Source organism: Dryobates pubescens, chromosome 2, assembly GCF_014839835.1.
Source record: "Dryobates pubescens isolate bDryPub1 chromosome 2, bDryPub1.pri, whole genome shotgun sequence".
NCBI lineage: Eukaryota > Metazoa > Chordata > Aves > Piciformes > Picidae > Dryobates > Dryobates pubescens.
This window is the reverse complement of record NC_071613.1, coordinates 38405968-38424438: the sequence shown is the minus strand read 5'-3', so window position 1 is coordinate 38424438 and position 18471 is coordinate 38405968. Positions and strand designations below refer to the sequence as shown.

At 56.6% G+C, this 18471-nt stretch overlaps 3 protein-coding genes across 4 annotated transcripts; 1 reads left to right on the top strand and 2 right to left on the bottom strand.

Moving 5' to 3' along the window:
• The first annotated feature begins 89 nt into the window (after positions 1-89).
• Positions 90-2864, top strand: STK16 (serine/threonine kinase 16). Of its 2 annotated transcripts, none has more exons than XM_054175549.1 (7): positions 90-199; positions 1201-1420; positions 1497-1630; positions 1707-1827; positions 1903-1998; positions 2129-2187; positions 2276-2864. In XM_054175549.1, the coding sequence occupies exons 1-7, from the start codon at positions 114-116 to the stop codon at positions 2412-2414; spliced, it is 855 nt and encodes a 284-aa protein (XP_054031524.1). In that variant the 5' UTR covers positions 90-113; the 3' UTR covers positions 2415-2864. The 2 variants fall into 2 exon arrangements, with proteins under 2 accessions (XP_054031524.1, XP_054031517.1); XM_054175542.1 differs by having other exon boundaries at positions 2066-2187.
• Positions 2865-3407: 543 nt separating this feature from the next.
• Positions 3408-7653, bottom strand: LOC104309734 (tubulin alpha-5 chain). Its single transcript, XM_054175470.1, has 4 exons — positions 7536-7653; positions 5816-6038; positions 5215-5363; positions 3408-5006 (listed from the first exon to the last, which is right to left on the bottom strand). Exons 1-4 carry the CDS (start codon positions 7536-7538, stop codon positions 4035-4037), a joined length of 1347 nt encoding a protein of 448 aa, XP_054031445.1. The 5' UTR covers positions 7539-7653; the 3' UTR covers positions 3408-4034.
• Positions 7654-9385: 1732 nt separating this feature from the next.
• On the bottom strand, positions 9386-11216 carry LOC104309733 (tubulin alpha-4A chain). Its single transcript, XM_009911088.2, has 3 exons — positions 10997-11216; positions 10708-10856; positions 9386-10525 (listed from the first exon to the last, which is right to left on the bottom strand). The coding sequence occupies exons 1-3, from the start codon at positions 11175-11177 to the stop codon at positions 9554-9556; spliced, it is 1302 nt and encodes a 433-aa protein (XP_009909390.2). The 5' UTR covers positions 11178-11216; the 3' UTR covers positions 9386-9553.
• Positions 11217-18471: the final 7255 nt, after the last annotated feature.

Sequence of the window (18471 nt, the reverse complement as noted above, 5' to 3'; positions counted from 1 at the left end):
TCCCCTCCGGGGCGGCAGGAGGGACCGGGCAGGCTGCAGCGCCCCGCCCCGTGGGGCCGCGCCGGGTGACGCGCCGGGTGACGCGCGGCGGCGGGCGATGACGCGGGCAGGCGATGGGGCAGGCGCTGTGCGTCTGCTCCCGCGGCACCGTCAGCCTGGGGGGAGCGCGCTACCTCCTGCTCCATCGGCTGGCAGAGGGGTCCGCGACGGCACCGGGGCGCGGGACGGGGGTCCGCGGGGGCGGGAGGGGGCCCGGGTACGGGAGGGTACGTGGGGGATGCTCGGGGATGGGGTGTTGGGGGGGGCGAGTTTCGGTCGTGCATGGTGGAGGGTGCTCAGGGATGGGGGTGCTTATGCGTGGGGCTGATGCTCGGGAACGGGGGGATTGCTCGGGGATGTGGGGTGATTGTACACGGTGGGGATGTTCGGGGATGGGAGCATGCTTGGGCATTAGGTATTTTCTGGTATGGAGGAGATTGGGCATTGGGGGGAAGCTCGGGGATGTGGGTGCTTGCGCATGGAGCGGGTGCTCGGAATGGAAGGAAACTAGGGGGATGTAGGGTGCTTGTGTGTGCGGGAGATATTCGGACGTGGGGGATGCTTGGCCATGGGGGGGATGTTCGAGCTCGGGGGTGCTTGTACATGGAGAGATGCTCAGACACGGGAGTAATGCTCTGTCATGGAGCTGATGCTGAGGCATGGGGGCATGGTCAGGCATAGGGGATGTTGGGGCTCAGGAGAATGCTTGGAGATGAAAGTGATGCTCCTGTGTGGTAAAGTAGGGTTAGCGGGGGTGGTGGCATGCTCAGGTATGGTAGGGAGATGCTTGAGCTGCAGTGGTGGTTGGGTGGGTGTTATAGGGAGATGCTCAAACACGGGGAGAGATGCTCAAGCACATGCATGGAAGATTCTTGTGCTGGGCTTGGTCATGCCCAGGAGTGCATGCTTGACCCCATGGAATGGAGGTTGATATGGACCATGGGTTTCTCAGGCGGAGTGGGGACACTTTGCTTGCCTGGCAGGTGCCCACAAGGAGGGGAAAATGTGCATGCCTGAGGGGTTCCCATGGAGAGGGGGGCAGGCATTACACTCCCTGGCCCCCTTCCCTTGGGTGCTCACATTTGAGGCTGGGCACAAGGCCGCAGTGCAGGTGCAGCAGTGTTGTGACACCCAGCCCGCACCATGCGCGGTTCTTCGTAGGGGCTTCAGCTACGTGGACCTGGTGGAGGGGCTGCGAGATGGGCGCTTCTACGCCCTGAAGCGCATCCTGTGCCATGACAAGGAGGACCGCCAGGCTGCCCTGCACGAGGTGGAGATGCACGGCCTCTTTGACCACCCCAACATCCTGCCCCTGGTGGCCCACTGCATGGTGGAGAAGGGTGCCAAGCATGAAGCCTGGCTCCTCCTGCCCTATGTGAAGGTGAGAGGGTCTCCCTTGGCCGCCTCCTCCTTGCTGCCAGGAGTGGCAATGGCAACTGAAGGCTTGTGTTTGCCAGGGGGGGACCCTCTGGAGCGAGGTGCAAGCGCTGCGAGAGAAAGGGACCTTCATGTCAGAGCAGCGGATCCTCCTCATCCTCCATGGCATCTGCCGTGGGCTACAAGCCATCCACAGCAAGGGCTACGCACACAGGTGGGAGGACAGCAGCCCCAGTTAGGGGGGGTTGCCAGGGCGCCCAGGGGGCTTTCAGTGATGTCCATCCATTCAGGGACCTCAAACCCACCAATGTGTTGCTGGATGAGGATGACCAGCCTGTGCTGATGGATCTGGGTTCCATGAACCAAGCTCGCATCGAAGTCAACAGCTCTCGGAAGGCCATGGCTGTGCAGGTGGGTGTCCAGGGACATCACCCTACCGGCCTGTCCCTGTCTTGAGCCTTTCATCCTCATGCTCTTCTCTTGCAGGACTGGGCTGCCCAGCGCTGTACCATCTCCTACCGTGCCCCTGAGCTCTTCGTAGTGCCGAGTGAATGCGTCATAGATGAGCGCACAGATATCTGGGTAAGGATCCAGTCCCCTGGCCCCTGACTCCGCACCATAGGCCTGACTTGACCCCACCATGCTCCAGTCCCTAGGCTGCGTGCTGTATTGCATGATGTTTGGGGAGGGACCCTATGATGCCATCTTCCAGAAGGGCGACAGCGTGGCTCTGGCAGTGCAGAACCCCCTTACCCTGCCCCCCACAACCAGGTGAGGAGTTGGGGAGGGTGACCCTGTTCCTGGGCAGCTCCCTGGAATGTGCACCGCGTGGACCTCTGCCTCGCCATCTTTCCTCCAGGTACTCTGCTGCCTTGCAGCGCCTGCTTTCCTCTATGATGACAGTGAACCCTCAGGAGCGACCCAGTATAAATGAGGTCCTCCACCAGCTGGAGGAGCTGCAGCCAGCACCGGAGGGCCAGGACACCACACAGATCTGAGCCTTCTGGCCAAGCCAGGGGAAAAGTGGCTGCCCTCCTCCCTGCTCCTCTGTTGGAGCTGTTGCAGAGGAGATTGCTGCACTCGAGGAAGAGCTGCTGCTCTGTGCCAGAGTTGTGTTGGATTTGGAGTGTTCTGTGCTCTGGATGCTGGTGCCTGGGACTTGATCCTGTGTCTCGGGATTGTGGATGTGTGACCTGATGCTAAACACGGGGCCTGCACCAGCCACTGCCTCCCCCAGGGGTTGCAGAGGAGGATGCTGTGGGACCCACTCTGGGTGACAGCAGAAGTGGTCCCACAGCTCTGCACCACAGAGGAATTGCCTCTGACCAAGGGTAGGGCTGTGGTCTGGGTCCCGGTGTGGTGCTGGAGCAAGGCAAGGGGGACCCAGTGCCTGTTCCACCACTGCTCTCAGCACCGATGTTGCCTTGCGTTTGGAGTAAAAGATGTTCTTGCACAGTGGTGTGGATGGTGTGTCCTTGTCTGTGGGGAGGGGTCCTGATGGGGGCAAGCAGAGAGCAAGACCTGCCGTTGGAGTTGAGCAGCAAAACGTTGCTAGAGGGATGGGCAGCAGAAGACAATCCTGGCAGGAGGTGAGGTTGGGGCGTTTTCAGTATCAGGGAAAGTTAATCCCTGGTCCCAGCATGCTCCTGATATTCACAACTCTGCTGCTGGAGCCTCAGAGGCCAAGCACTGCAGGAAGGGGCTCAGCTGCCCAAGAAGGGAGAGGTAGGTGCCCAGGCTGGGGAGCTGCTGGAACTGGGGAGGCAGGGGCAGCAGCCAGGCTCTGGTGAGGGTAGAGCCTGAGAACATCAAAACCACCTGAGTGCAGAGGACATCCCTCAGCCCAGCAGACACTCTTCATAGAATCAGAATGGCTTAGGTCAGAAAGGACTTCAGAACTGCCTTGGCTGGAGGGGTTCACTGGGACACACAGCAGTTGGGCTGCCCATGGAGAGTAGGTAAATAAAAGAGAGGCAGACAAGCAGTTACACAGGGAGTGTTCCCCTCCTTTAATCGTCTCGCCACAATACAGCAGTAAGCAGCCACAGGGGTTCATGCCACGTTGGATGCCATTGTGGGGTGCAGCCGCTGCACCTCAGAGCCAAGCATGCCCCTTTGCCCTCCACTGTGGCCACAGGGACAAGGGTGCAAGGCTGCTCCCACTGCTTCCACCACTATCCTTCCAGACAGCCTATCTGGCCTGCACGTAGGGAGAAGTCCCAACAGCCACTCATCTCTCCCTGCTCAGACTAAATCTACTCCCCTGAGCTCCAGGATACAACATGGGGCCATACACAGTAGGGACATACACCACATGAGGAAGCAGTACCCACTGCTGACTGGAGCAGCAAATTGGGTGGGATGCATGAGCAGCCCCAGGGAGCAGCCCCAGGGGCTATTACCTGCCTGGGGAAGAAGCTGGAACTGTAGCAGAACACTGGGAGGAAGCACAGTAGCACCAGCAGCAGAGCTGAAGCACTCACCACACACCTGACCTGACAAGAAACCGATGCGGCTGGGGGGTTAGTGGGAGACACAGAGGCTCTGAAACGGTTTATTTCAAAGGGTTTCTGCAGCTAACACAGGAAGAAGCACAGGCCTGTCGGCCAGGTGCTTCTCTACTCTTCACCCTCCTCTTCGTCCTCGTAGGAGTCCAGGCCCACCTCCTCGTAATCCTTCTCCAGAGCGGCCATGTCTTCCCGTGCCTCAGAGAACTCCCCTTCCTCCATGCCCTCCCCCACGTACCAGTGCACAAAGGCTCTCTTGGCATACATCAGGTCAAACTTGTGGTCCAGGCGAGCCCAGGCCTCGGCGATGGCTGTGGTGTTGCTCAGCATGCAGACAGCTCGCTGCACCTTGGCCAGGTCTCCCCCCGGCACCACCGTGGGGGGCTGGTAGTTGATGCCCACCTTGAAGCCCGTGGGGCACCAATCCACAAACTGGATGCTGCGCTTGGTCTTGATGGTGGCGATGGCGGCATTGACATCTTTGGGCACCACGTCCCCGCGGTACAGCAGGCAGCAGGCCATGTACTTGCCATGGCGAGGGTCACACTTCACCATCTGGTTGGCCGGCTCAAAGCAGGAGTTGGTGATCTCAGCCACCGAGAGCTGCTCATGGTAGGCCTTCTCTGCAGAGATGACTGGGGCATAAGTAGCCAGGGGGAAGTGGATACGAGGGTAGGGCACCAGGTTGGTCTGGAATTCGGTCAGGTCGACGTTCAGGGCCCCATCAAACCGCAGTGATGCTGTGATGGATGAGACAATCTGGCTGATGAGTCTGTTCAGGTTGGTGTAGGTCGGGCGCTCGATGTCCAGGTTCCTGCGGCAGATGTCGTAGATGGCTTCATTGTCCACCATAAAAGCACAGTCCGAGTGCTCCAAGGTTGTGTGTGTAGTGAGGATGGAATTGTAGGGCTCCACCACAGCAGTGGAGACCTGTGGTGCAGGGTAGATGGAGAACTCCAGCTTGGACTTCTTGCCGTAGTCAACAGAAAGTCGCTCCATCAACAGGGAGGTGAATCCCGAGCCGGTGCCACCTCCAAAACTGTGAAACACAAGGAATCCCTGGAGGCCTGTACACTGGTCAGCCTGTGAGAGAGGCATGAGATTGCTCTGAGATGGATTTCTTTGTGAGTGTCTGACTGTTCAGAAGTCCTTTAGGACCTGGTCCATCCCTGTCATGGGCAGCTGCAGATCCCTCCCAGAGCACAGCTGGACGTGCAGTGTACTCTGAGCTCCAGCAGGATGCTGGAGTCCAGCCCAGGAGGGACACATCCCCCTTTTTGCAGTCACCTACCAGCTTCCGGATCCTGTCCAGCACTTGGTCGATGATCTCTTTGCCAATGGTGTAGTGCCCACGGGCATAGTTGTTGGCAGCATCCTCCTTGCCAGTGATCAGCTGCTCAGGATGGAAGAGCTGGCGGTAGACTCCTCCCCGAACCTCGTCTAGGAGAGAGCAAGGAAAGATTGAGCTTGGTGGAAGCTGCTGATTTGAGCCAGCTGCCATGTATCTGAGGAGCAGATTTGAGCACCCATTCCTCACTCCCTGCTGGGGGCACAGCCAAGGCTCCACATGACTGCAGGGTCACCATGGGAATCAGGTTTCCCTGGAAGAGGGAGGTGGCAGCCACCTCTCAACACAGGCACTCAGCTTCTTTCACAGTGTTCAATGGCACTGGAAGCTGCCAGGCAGGTCGGGCTGGTTTCTCCCCATGCACATGTGGTAGCAGAGACTAGCAGCACTGCTGCCTCTAGGACACATCAAGAACAAAAGCTTGTGCTCAGGTTTGTGGTTTCTCCTGGGGAAAGAGATGCCCTCAGGCTGAACCAGTGCAGATATTATCAGCCTGCTACCCACCTGGGGGTGCACCCCAGGCTATGCAAACTTCAGGACTCACCAATCACAGTGGGCTCCAGGTCCACAAAGATGGCCCTTGGGACATGCTTCCCAGCCCCCGTCTCACAGAAGAATGTGGTGAAGGAGTCGTCTCCTCCACCAATGGTTTTGTCACTGGGCATCTGCCCATCAGGCTGGATGCCGTGCTCCAGGCAGTAGAGCTCCCAGCAGGTGTTGCCCATCTGGACACCGGCCTGGCCGACATGGACAGAGATGCACTCACGCTGGGGAGAGGATGGCAAAGTCAGACTCTAGCACAGCTCTGTCTTGCCCACCCCAGTCAAGGTAGCCCTGCCTGGTGCCAGTGCCCCATGGACATCTGCACAGGCGCTGTCCTCCGCAGTGGCCTCAGGGAGCAACCCCAGGGAGTTTTCTTTGTGTAATTTCCCACATGCTTCTAAGGGTTCCCAGACGGCTGTCATTGCCCTTGGCCATGCACAGGCACCATGCTGGGTCAGGAACCACCCTGGTGGCCCTTCCACTAAGCTTATGTTGAGCCACCAGCCCCATGATGAGAGCCTCCAGCACTCTAGCAGGCTCCCCAGCAGCCTCAGCACTTTCCCCATCCACAGCAGCCCTACGAGATACTGAGCTGAGCAGCAAGTACTTAACCCACAGATCGGGAATCTCTCTGCCTGCTGCTCCGGAACCAGACTAGCATTCAGCCTTCTGGGGCAAGGGGCCTGGGGGATGGGAAGCAGTGGGTAAAGGCTCTCTATGAAGCCCAGAAGTCTTCGAGGCAGCACAGGAACTCTCCAAGATATGCATCCCCAATCCCGTGCTGCAAAATTAGGGTGGGCAAAAGTGCTGGAGAATAGCTCCAGCTGCGAGCTGGAGATGTGCTGCAGGCCTGCGCCACTACCCCTGGCACCCCTCCTCCACTGGTCCTAGTATCTGCGCTGCGCTGCTCCCGGCACCTCGCTCCTCCAGGCCTGAAATCCCCCGGGCAGGACACTAATACGCAGAAGAGGGGTCCCGGACCTATTCGCTTTTGTATTCGGTGGCTGCGTAGCGCTCCCAGCCGTCATGGGCTCCGTGCGGGGGGAGGACAAGGACTCCCGGAGTGGCTCTGGGAGGGCCGGGGCAGCTCCAGCCTGCCGGACTTAGGGGCAGCCCGGGGCAGCGCTGCGGCGGGCGAGGCGCTGCTGTGCTGCACCTCCTTGGCAAGGCTCCGGCCCCTTCCCGAGCTACTAAATATAGCCCCGGTCCCGGCGAGGGCAGCGGCCATTGCCCGGTTTGGACAGCGGTCCCGACCCGCTCTGCGGCTGCCAGACACCCGCGGGATGGCTCCGGAATGGACCCCCGCTCCCGTTGCTTGCTGCCAGACCCTACGGGGAGCCCGCTGCTGCGGGGGATAAGCCCTGTCGAGCGCCCACCTCCGGGCCCCGGTGCCCGGCTGGCGCGTCCACCCCCGACAGCTGTCCCCGTCCTTCCGCGGCTACCGTTCTACACCGGAGAGATCACGCTCCTCCAAGCCCCACCGCCTCCCCTCGTTGCGGCAGCAGGGGGACCCAGGAGCTCCGGGACTGGTGGCGGCCGGGGAGGGGACAGGGCAGAAGTGGCGAGGGAACACTGCTGCCCTCGGGCAGGGGGCGGTGGGTCTGCCAAGGTCACGGCAGGGAAGGAGATGGCGCGTCGCAGCGGCTCCGCCGTGCCCGGTGTTCCGGGGGGCTGCCAGGCGCACTCCCCGTCACCGTGCCCGCCACCCGTCCCGCACTCACCATGCTGAGGCTGGGGGGTCCGGGTTCTCCCGGTGGCTCGGTGCTGCGGGGTTCGACTCGGCACGGAGCTGCGGCTGCTGCAATACCCTCCGCAGCGCCCTCTTATAGGGGGGTGGGGCTTGATGCCCTCCCGCCCCCCTCATTTGGTTATATTTGCATGCGGGGTGGGAGTACCCACTTCAGGGCAGAGGGAGTCTACCTGGGTCTCCTCCGGCTGCGGAGGAACGCCAAGGTGCAGGAATCGGGGTTGCTCTCCTTCTGCCGGGAGGCAAGCAGGGGAACATCCAGCCAGGCTGTGGGTGGGAAGCCTGGCCTTCAGCCCTCAGGGTAGGAGGGCTGCCCAGCCATTAAGATGGGGGGATGGAGCAGGTACAGCAGCCCCTACGTGTTCTGCTACCAAATCCCCTGCACTGCAGTTCCCTGGGATTTAGGAACATCATGAGGCCGCCTGGACCTCTAGAACAGGAGAGAGGAGGAGAAATATGTTAGATACATGCCAGGCTCTGGGGTCCAGGGTGCCCACAAACCTCCCTTTGCCGTCAGTGCTCTAGGAAACTGACCAAGGCCGGCTCTTCCCTGCCGGTGGGCACAGGCAGACAGAGCTTCACATCATTGTGAGGCTCCAGATCACCGCGACGAATCTGGGCTGGGGGGCTGGCCCAGCTGCGAAAAAAGGATCATTTGCTATTAATGACTTGTGACTACACTCAGAGAAGCAGCTCCCTTTGAGCCGCAGCCAGCAGCCCCTCCCGCTGAGGCCAGGGCTGCTGCTTCTGCAGAAGCGTGGGGCCACCAGCCCAGCTGCCGTCTGAACCAAAGACAAGAGTCCAGTGTGCCAGCTTTGCATGCTGTGTGCTGCAAGACAGGGCTCTGTCCTTTCTGCCAGGGTGTGGGCTCAAACAGCTACCCCTGCCCATGGGGATGGGAGCTCTGCTGCCCAGGAACAGGTCAGGAGACACTGATGTGTCCCTCTGTGGTGGGATCCAGAGGTACAGGATAATCTTTAGTAAAAGTAATAGGACACAATTTGAACTGCTATGTGCTTCCAGCAGCAGAATCGTGTCTCTGTGAAGACATGTGAAAAAAGGATCTCTCCAATGAGATTACTTTTGAAGGAGAAAGGACCCCCTTGCCGGGCACTCAGACCTGGAGAAGGAGATCAGAACACTGTCTGGCATGAGGGGCAGCAAATCCTGCCCTGGCACAGCATCAGGCACCATTCAGTCTGAGTCCAACACTGATCATGGGCACAGGGAACAATGCCAGCAATCCTGTGCAGTGGGATGAGTGACGGGCTGTGCTCCAGCCATCGCTGCACCCAAGGCTGTCAAACACTTTCCCCTCCAGCTGACACGGATGCATGCTGGGAGGAGGGCAGGAGAGGACAGCCTCTGTGGGTCAATACAGCTGGAGCATTAGTGGTAAGCAGAGAAAATTAATCTCTGGACCCAGCATGCTGGATAATGTGTGACAGCAATCACCAACTTGCAGCTGGAGCCAGGAGCTGATGCTCAGATTTCTCGCTGCCAGGCAGGGCAGGCAGAATGTTCAGCATGGAACAATAGAGAAGATGAGCTGAGGCCATCAGAGTGGGGTCACAGGCCACAAGAGCATGGCAGAGCACTGGCAGAGCCAGTCAAGGAATGGGCAGAGGTGCTCCCAGACAAAAGATTCCCATGCCTCAGCTAGGTGATTCTCCCTTCACATCATCAACGCTCCTCTAGAGCCATTTGATGGACATGCCTGAGCACTTCCATAGAGCATGCTATGTGTTCTTGGCCATACCCTCCTGATATGGGGCACTTACCTACATAAGGGGTGAGCCAGAGCTGGAGCCTAGTGTTGGGAGGAAGCACAGTAGCACCAGCAGCAGAGCTGAAGCACTCACCACACACCTGACAAGAAACCGATGCGGCTGGGGGGTTAGTGGGAGACACAGAGGCTCTGAAACGGTTTATTTCAAAGGGTTTCTGCAGCTAACACAGGAAGAAGCACAGGCCTGTCGGCCAGGTGCTTCTCTACTCTTCACCCTCCTCTTCGTCCTCGTAGGAGTCCAGGCCCACCTCCTCGTAATCCTTCTCCAGAGCGGCCATGTCTTCCCGTGCCTCAGAGAACTCCCCTTCCTCCATGCCCTCCCCCACGTACCAGTGCACAAAGGCTCTCTTGGCATACATCAGGTCAAACTTGTGGTCCAGGCGAGCCCAGGCCTCGGCGATGGCTGTGGTGTTGCTCAGCATGCAGACAGCTCGCTGCACCTTGGCCAGGTCTCCCCCCGGCACCACCGTGGGGGGCTGGTAGTTGATGCCCACCTTGAAGCCCGTGGGGCACCAATCCACAAACTGGATGCTGCGCTTGGTCTTGATGGTGGCGATGGCGGCATTGACATCTTTGGGCACCACGTCCCCCCGGTACAGCAGGCAGCAGGCCATGTACTTGCCATGGCGAGGGTCACACTTCACCATCTGGTTGGCCGGCTCAAAGCAGGAGTTGGTGATCTCAGCCACCGAGAGCTGCTCATGGTAGGCCTTCTCTGCAGAGATGACTGGGGCATAAGTAGCCAGGGGGAAGTGGATACGAGGGTAGGGCACCAGGTTCGTCTGGAATTCGGTCAGGTCGACGTTCAGGGCCCCATCAAACCGCAGTGATGCTGTGATGGATGAGACAACCTGACTGATGAGTCTGTTCAGGTTGGTGTAGGTCGGGCGCTCGATGTCCAGGTTCCTGCAGCAGATGTCGTAGATGGCTTCATTGTCCACCATAAAAGCACAGTCCGAGTGCTCCAAGGTGCTGTGTGTGGTGAGGATGGAATTGTAGGGCTCCACCACAGCAGTGGAGATCTGTGGTGCAGGGTAGATGGAGAACTCCAGCTTGGACTTCTTGCCGTAGTCAACAGAAAGTCGCTCCATCAACAGGGAGGTGAATCCCGAGCCGGTACCACCTCCAAAACTACGAAACACAAGGAATCCCTGGAGGCCTGTACACTGGTCAGCCTACAAAAAGAGAGAAGTCAGTTTCCTCCAAGCACTGATGTTGCTGCGGAGATCCAAACTTTTGCCATTGTCAGCCACAGATCCCTCCCAGGGCACAGCGAGGCCTACCGCACTCAGCCACTCCCAGCAGGATGCTGGAGTCCAGCTCAGGAGGGACACATTCCCCCTGAGTGGTCACCTACCAGCTTCCGGATCCTGTCCAGCACTTGGTCGATGATCTCTTTGCCAATGGTGTAGTGCCCGCGGGCATAGTTGTTGGCAGCATCCTCCTTGCCAGTGATCATCTGCTCAGGGTGGAAGAGCTCACGGTAGGCTCCGCCCCGAATCTCATCTAGCAGAAGTTGGCACACTGTTAGTGAGTCTCCAGCTGGCCCTGGGGAAACGTGGCAGAAGCCACCCAAGGGGCTGTTCGGCAGTGGGTTGTTCCAAGAGGTAGTGATCACTGTCACTGCCCCGCTGAGTTTCACTCACCTATCACAGTAGGCTCCAGGTCCACAAAGATGGCCCTTGGGACATGCTTCCCAGCCCCCGTCTCACAGAAGAATGTGGTGAAGGAGTCGTCTCCTCCACCAATGGTTTTGTCACTGGGCATCTGCCCATCAGGCTGGATGCCGTGCTCCAGGCAGTAGAGCTCCCAGCAGGTGTTGCCCATCTGGACACCGGCCTGGCCGACATGGACGGAGATGCACTCACGCTGGGGAGAGGGAGGCAGAGTCAGATCCCAGGTAGGACCACAAATGCAATCGCTGCAGGTGGTGCACAGCCCAGGCAGGGCAGCCCAGGCCCTTCCTCAGCTTGTGCAATCCATACTGCCCTGTAACCTTGGTGACTTCTGTCCATCCCCATCTGCTGCTCAGTTCTGTTGCTATGCTTCCCGTCACTGCACTGCCCCCCTCAGAGGCTCAGGGAAATGAAGATTCATCTTCTGGAGCCCAGGACACCAGGCCAGCATATTCTCTGGACTTACCTCCAGCCATAGCCTTAGGAGGCATGCAGTGAAGATCTTAACTGCCTGAACACCCACATGGCCTAAGGGCTGGGTCTCTGCAGTAGCTGGCACGGCCCCTGTTGCTACTCCAACAAGAGAGCTGGCAAGTTGACATGACAGAGCATCACCTGGTGCTGGGAGCTGAGGAGGTGACTGCACTGAGGATGGGTGCCCAGCAAGGATGGGGATTTGTAACAGCAAATGGTTGCCATGTTCTGAGGCTCAGATTTCTTAAATTAGCTCTGGAGAAGGTGGAAGTGTTAGCTGCACTTCTTACTGAACCAAAGGGCTGAGGTGGGAGGGTCCCCTAGCTCAGGGCTTCAAGGGCAGACTCAGGTCCCTGTGGGGAAGCCAGGTTGAAGTGGACTCTGGAGCCTGGATTCTTCCAGGTGAAGCACCCCAGGCCTAAAGCCCTTCTGACTAAAGCCAAACACTCAGTGCCTCAGCCCTGATGTTGACAAGCACTTGGATGTGTCATCAGGCACAACTGAGTCAGAGGAGCATCCAAACCAAACCGGATTTCCATGGCCATGCATGCCTTGCATGAGTCAGCTGGCGGGAGACCATGAGGGACAGCCATTTTGCATACAGGAGCAAGACACTGACTGCTGCCCAAGGAAGTTGCACGGGTTGCAGCAAGTCCTGCCTCTCTGCATCTAGAGTGCCTTCAGTGCTACATTTCAGAGGCAGCAGTGACATGGAGGGATGACAGAAAAATAAGCCCTTGATAACCATAATGAGAGGCAGAAGTCCATCTCCACACCTTTCCCAGAGTTGAGGTGCAAGGAGCAGCAAAATTGCACCCTGCTTGTCCCTCCCAGCAGGTACAAGAAGGTTTTGCAACACAAGGAACAAGTCCCGAGGAAGCACCAGGATCCTCAGCAAAGTACACAGCAAACACCTGAAACAGCTGTGAGCACCTGTGGATGGTCACAAGAAAGAAGGGGCAAGAAAAACCTCCTTTTTCAAAATCTGGCAAATGAGAGTGCAGGGACTCAGCAAACTCAGCTGGGTCATGAGAGTCACTTCATTTCATCCTGTCAACCAGCAGCAGCCAGGACTGGCTTTATAGGACTCAGCCCTAACAGTAGGCTGGGCAGAACCCAGCAACACCAGGCATGCAGCAGTGCTGGTCATCTGCCAGCAGACTCTGCCTTCTTCGCAGTAAGGTGTGGCTCCAGGAGGGCAGGGAGCATGGTCCTGCAGGGCAGTAGGCAAGGTGTCCAGGCAGCCCAGGGCTGGGATGCTCTCCAAAGTTGCCGGAGAGCTCAGGAGCCAGAGCTCGCGGCAGGACCATGGTGGCAAGGAGCCTCCAGGCTGCAATGCCCACCCGTGGATTGGCCCCTGGTACCCGAGGTGAAAGGCAATGAGTGAAGCCAGAATTTGCCCCTGGGGCTCAGCTGTGGTTCTGCAGCATGAGGACCTATCAGGCTGGGTACATTCAGATGGCAGCACGGGAGGTGGGCAGGTGGATTATTACAAGGTAGGCAAGGTGATAGGGTCAGCCCAAACACTGGTTTCCGCACCCAACGGAGTTTGGCTAGTGGCTTCCTTGCCTCTGACATGTCAGACTGGAGGAAGGGTATGCCCAGTGAAGGGAGGCAGTCGAGTGCCAGGGGGGAGCAGTTCCGGCAAGACAGAAGCCAGGCAGAGACAGGGCAAGCACCACGGTGCTCCCGCCGCCAGCTGCCCGCACCCCTGGGCTCCCAGGAGACCCCCGCCCGGGAAGCTATGGAAGTTGCAGCCTGCTCCGGGGAGAGTCCTACTGGGAGCAGCAGCGGGACCGAAGGGAGGGGGCAGCCCTGGGCTGGCACTCACCATGATGCCGATGCTGCAGGACCTGGCTGTCTCTGGGCTGCTGCAAGCTCCGCATGACCGGGACGGCGGCGTGGCCGCCGCCTTATACTGGGGGCGGCACCGGCGCTGCGGGGCGACTCGCCCCGCCCGAGACACTGCCGTGAACTTGCATAGATTTGCGTACATTGCGCATATTTGCATACAGATACAGCGATGCGGCCGTCCTGCCCGACAGCCGGATGGGTGCATCGGCGGGACCATAGGGGAGCAGCATCCCTTCGGGGTCCCGCGCTCCTTGTCTCGCAGGGCCCACGAAAGAGCCGGGGATCCTGTTTAGGAAGGGCAGGGGAGGCATAAGTTTGGTCGTGCCAGTGTTGGCAGAAGTACTTCCACTACCGCGTGTCTTGCATTAGACGGGACTGACTCAGGGAGTTGAGGTACGAAAGTCAGCAAAGAACCTGGCTCAAGTTTTCCGTCGTGGTGGGTGGGAGTGCTGATGTGAGAGCCCTGGTGTAGCATGGAGATGGGGCTCTGCCAACCACCCAAGACGCCTAGGGAGCACCCAGCACAGTTCCTGGAGAAAACATGGGCAGAGGAAACACTTCAGAGACAGGCATAGGCTTTCCAGGTGTCTTTGCAGGTCAGAGAACAAAAAAACATGAAAATCGTGCTGTCCTTCGCTGCAAGCCCATCAAGGACAGTTGTGCCCCAGGGCTATGTCTGAAAGACCTGCCTGTTACGTGCTCCTCCTCCTCCTCCAGCCTGTCTCTCGTTTACCTCTGTAGTTTAGATCTGATTTCTCAGAACTTCATGAAATGACTGGTAAGGGGACAGAGGAGCTTGAAACACCTCAGACGAGAGCTCTTTGTAGTGATCGATGTCTGGCACTGATGTCTGGCTTTGCTACAGTAAATAATGCATGCATCTTTTCCTCCTAAATGTTCACAGTATCCACTGTGGTGCAGAACCAGCCCTGGCTCTGCCTGAGTCTTCTGACTTGAGTTTTCACTGAAAGGAGCTGTCATCTCTCTACTTACTCCAAAAGCTGAAAGCTGGACCTAAATTATCCACCCACAAAGGCCTTTCTTTGTGCCTGAATTACCTGGAAACTGTCACCTTCACTGCTGAAGACGTGTGAAGTGACTGAAAGCAGCGGTACAGCTCTCAAGCCTGTGCCGGTGTCTAAGCAACACATTCTGGAGACCCGCAGAAACGTCTGAGTCAAACAGTCAGTGGGTTTAATCAAGCTGCTGGGAGAAGATTTTTTTCCTACAGAATTGCCCCAGGTTGTGAGTCCTGCTGAACCTGGACAGGATGCTGTGGTGACTAGATAACTCTGGAAATGCCTAAACACCTCCCCGTGGTTATAGTTATGTCCTTTGAGTGCCCTCAGAGGTCACTGCATAACACAGACCATGCTGATACAAACAGTCTATGAGAGTGAGCAGTTGGGAGCACAGAGGCATCAAAATTTGAGCCCCAGAAGTTAGCTGGTGTGAAAAGAAGTGATGGAATCATCTTTCCCTTTGAAAATCTTTGCCAAGGTATTTGCTGGCAAGTGAGCCAAAGTGTCACTTCTGACTAGGTGCCTCCTTGCTTCCACGGTGCCAATTCATTCTGGGGTGTTCATAGCATGAATGCTTTGCAGCAGTGGTTGGAAGCACCATCTTCAGAACTAGGCAGCGATCAGCATTTCAGGAGGGCTTGCAAAGTTTGTGTGCTCCACCCAAATTCAGATGATTTGTATGACAATTTGGTGGCATCTTGGGGTGTGAAATGATGTGTTATTTCTCCAAGAGATGCCTGGATATGTTTACACACCATTCTAGCAGAGAGCTGAAGGTGAAATAGGCTTTATTTGTCATTGCTGCAAATGCATGCTCACCGTGAATAAGCACTCAGATGCTGTTCTGTTGAACGAGCAGGGCAGCCACGCCTGACAGAACTGAGAGTCATTCAGAGGCACACATCTCCATGTATCTTTGATCTGAAAAGCCCAAACAGATGTCTAAGCTTTTTTGGAAATGCTTAAGAACAGCTGGCTAAATCCAGGGAACACCAATCGGCTGTGTCTCCTCAGTGCCTAACTGCTCAGCAGCCTGGCAGATGCTGGTAGCAGTGGCCTGCAAGCACACCAAGGAGACAGCTCACCCCGGCTGGAAGCAGGTTCATCCCGAGGCGACCCTCTCTTACAGAGGTGTTACCAACATGTCTAAGAAGCCCCTGAAAGTGTTTTCACACCATGTCAGAAATCATAAGGTTGCAAGAATTGGTCAGAACGGTGTTGGAGCCTGCACCAGCACCCAAAGAGGTACAAACCCCAAGCAAGGCAAATTTTAGGCTGTGAGACAAAATCGAACCATCTCTTGATAGAAGAATGAGGAAAACATGGAAGCCATGCCAGGGGCAGAGCTTGCATTCTGCAGTGGAAAACCCTGCTGGCCACTGCCCACATGGCCCAGGAGATCAGGTACCCGCTGGTACAGGAATCGCTGTCAGAACTTGCAGTTACCAAAGCCAGAAGTATGTTAAAGTCTACCACACCTAAAAGCACACAGGGCTGAAACTGGGGAGATGATGCATTCAGAGTCTAGAACTGCCTGGAAATGGACAGAAAATGCTCTCTTTGTCATTTCTTAAGATATGCATGCCTCGATAAGGTCATAAGGGGTCCTCTGAGTGCCTCATTCTTTCTCTAGAGTAGATGGAAATGATCTGTAGATGAAGAAAAAGGGATGCCCTGAAAGGCTGAAAGAACGGGAACTGTCTAAAAGACCAAGCTCAGACTCAACGAAGTCCTTAAAATATATTTAAGGCAGATGCAGACAAGAAGGGAATTAACTCTTCTTCATGCTCAGGCCAAGAAGATGCAAGTTTAAGGCTTGTTAGCAGTAAGGATAGCGAACCATGATTGTCTCAGGGTCAAGGGATCTTCATTAGTGGATGCCATCAATAACCGAAGTGTGTCATTTACTCCTGAAGACCTGCTGGGATGCAGAGCACGGTAATGATGTGACAAAAGTTCTCTCTGCTGGAGCTGAGTGACGGCAGCATAATTGCTGGTTCCGATAAAATGAAGGCAGTTGTGCCACGCCTGCTGCATTGCCTGGAGCGTGTGCTGCGTTAGGGGAACAATAAAGCTATTTCCAGATCTGACTCACTCCTAAGCCCTGAATCACCGGCCAGTGGCAAGAATAGTGAGGCACTCCCAGGGACGCAGGCAGCTCCGCATGCCTGCCAAGCCCCAACCTGCCAGGCTGAGAGGGACCGGTGGACGAACTAGGATGAGAGGCACCGGTGGACTAGTTGGGACTAGCTCTTTCTCAGGCGCAGCAGCCCCGGGTGAGCAGCCCGCCTGGCTGCCAGTGTCACCCGCCTTTCTTCACATCCTGGGAAAGGCAGTTACACGCCCACGGGAGCAAAATAAACCTACAGCTGGCTAATTGCAGTGACTTCATGGCAGATCTCTGAGCATGCCTGGTGTGAACAAGCTGCCTACCAGGCAGGTGATGGAAGGGCTGACCCTGATGAGATGTCCCTGTGCTTGTAGGGGATGCCAGTGTGCAGCACTGGTGGGCTGCGTGGAGTTGCCAGCACTGCTTTTCTTCCTCTCCAGCAGCTCTCACAGCTGGTGTTGGCACAAATAGTGTAGGACTAGCTGGAAGCAGAAGTGAGAGAATTTCTGCATGACTGGATGGATGATGGTAGGAACTGCTGGAGGGGCATGGGTTATCCTGTCAAGCTGGAGAGGCCCTGCATGCCTCAGGCAGGTCCACGGACACAATGAGTTAGTCTCCATCCTCAACCCTTTAGGCCTTCCAGTCTTACAAGTTCTCAGGAACCACAACAGAGCTGCGGTCAGCTCTGTTGCAATGCTGCAGTGTGCTTGTGTGAGCTGACAGCGATGGGGCAAGAAGCAGCCATCACTTCCCCTGCTCCCAGGAGCACACGCCTCATCTGCAGGACTGTGGTGAGCCCCAGCCTCTGGGCAGCAAAGGGGACAAAGCAGAGTCACGCTGGCAGCTCTGCCTTTGAGATAGATAAACCACTGCCAGGTGGGTAAGTCCTACATCCCCTGGGAAAGTGAATCCCTAGTGCAGGAGCATATTGACAACAGCTATTCTTTGCCCCAGTCTTCGGGGAGCAGTTGAGCCTCTGATGGCTGGACAGGTGTGTGTGTGTGAGTTGGGTGGTGGTGGTTTGCATGTGGAAGTGGGTTGTACATAATGCAAACAGCTTGCCAGCCTGACAACATGCTGAGAGTGGAGCTGGTTGACCTAAGTTTAACTGGTAAACAGTGGAAGAAGCATACTGTTGTGACTGGACCTGACACACCTTGTATTTTGGGAACTGATTTTCTGAAAGAAGGGTGTTTCAAAGGCCCTAAGGGTTACAAATGGGCTTTTGGAGTAGCATCAGTAGAAACTGATGGAGGAAAAATGAAATTGTCCATTAGACCTGAGCTTTCTGATGAATCTGCAGTTGTGAGACAACATGGGACAGAGGATGTGAAGCTGCCGGTTGCTTCTCAGACTGTGCATCACAGACAATACAGAACCAACCCTGACTCTTTGTTGCCCATTCAGAATCTGATTTGTCAGTTGGAAAGTCAGAAGGTGGTCAGCAAAACTCATTCACCTTTCAACAGTCCAGCGTGGCCTGTGCAAAAGCAGAATGGAGACTGGCGTCTGACAGTGGACTACCGAGCCCTGAATGAAGTAACTCCACTTAAGAGTGCAGCAGTACCAGACATGATGGAACTCCAATATGAGCTGGAATCCAAAGAGGCCAAATGGTATGCTACCACAGACATTGCCAATGCTTTCTTCTCTATTCCCATAGCAGAGGAATGCAGGCCTCAGTTTGCTTTCACCTGGAGAGGAATCCAGTACACTTTCAACAGACTGCCAGTGGGCTGGATCCACAGCTCCAGCATCTGTCATGCAGTAATCCATGATGCTCTGGAGGAAGGTGGTGCTCCAGAACACATCCAGTTCATCGATGATATAATTGTTTGGGGTAAAACTGCTGAAGAAGTCTTTGAGAAAGGTAACAAAGTCATTGACATTCTCCTGAACACAGGTTTCGCCATCAAGCGAGACAAGGTGAAAGGTCCTGCCAGAGAGATCCAGTTTCTGGGAGTGCAGTGGCAGGATGGACG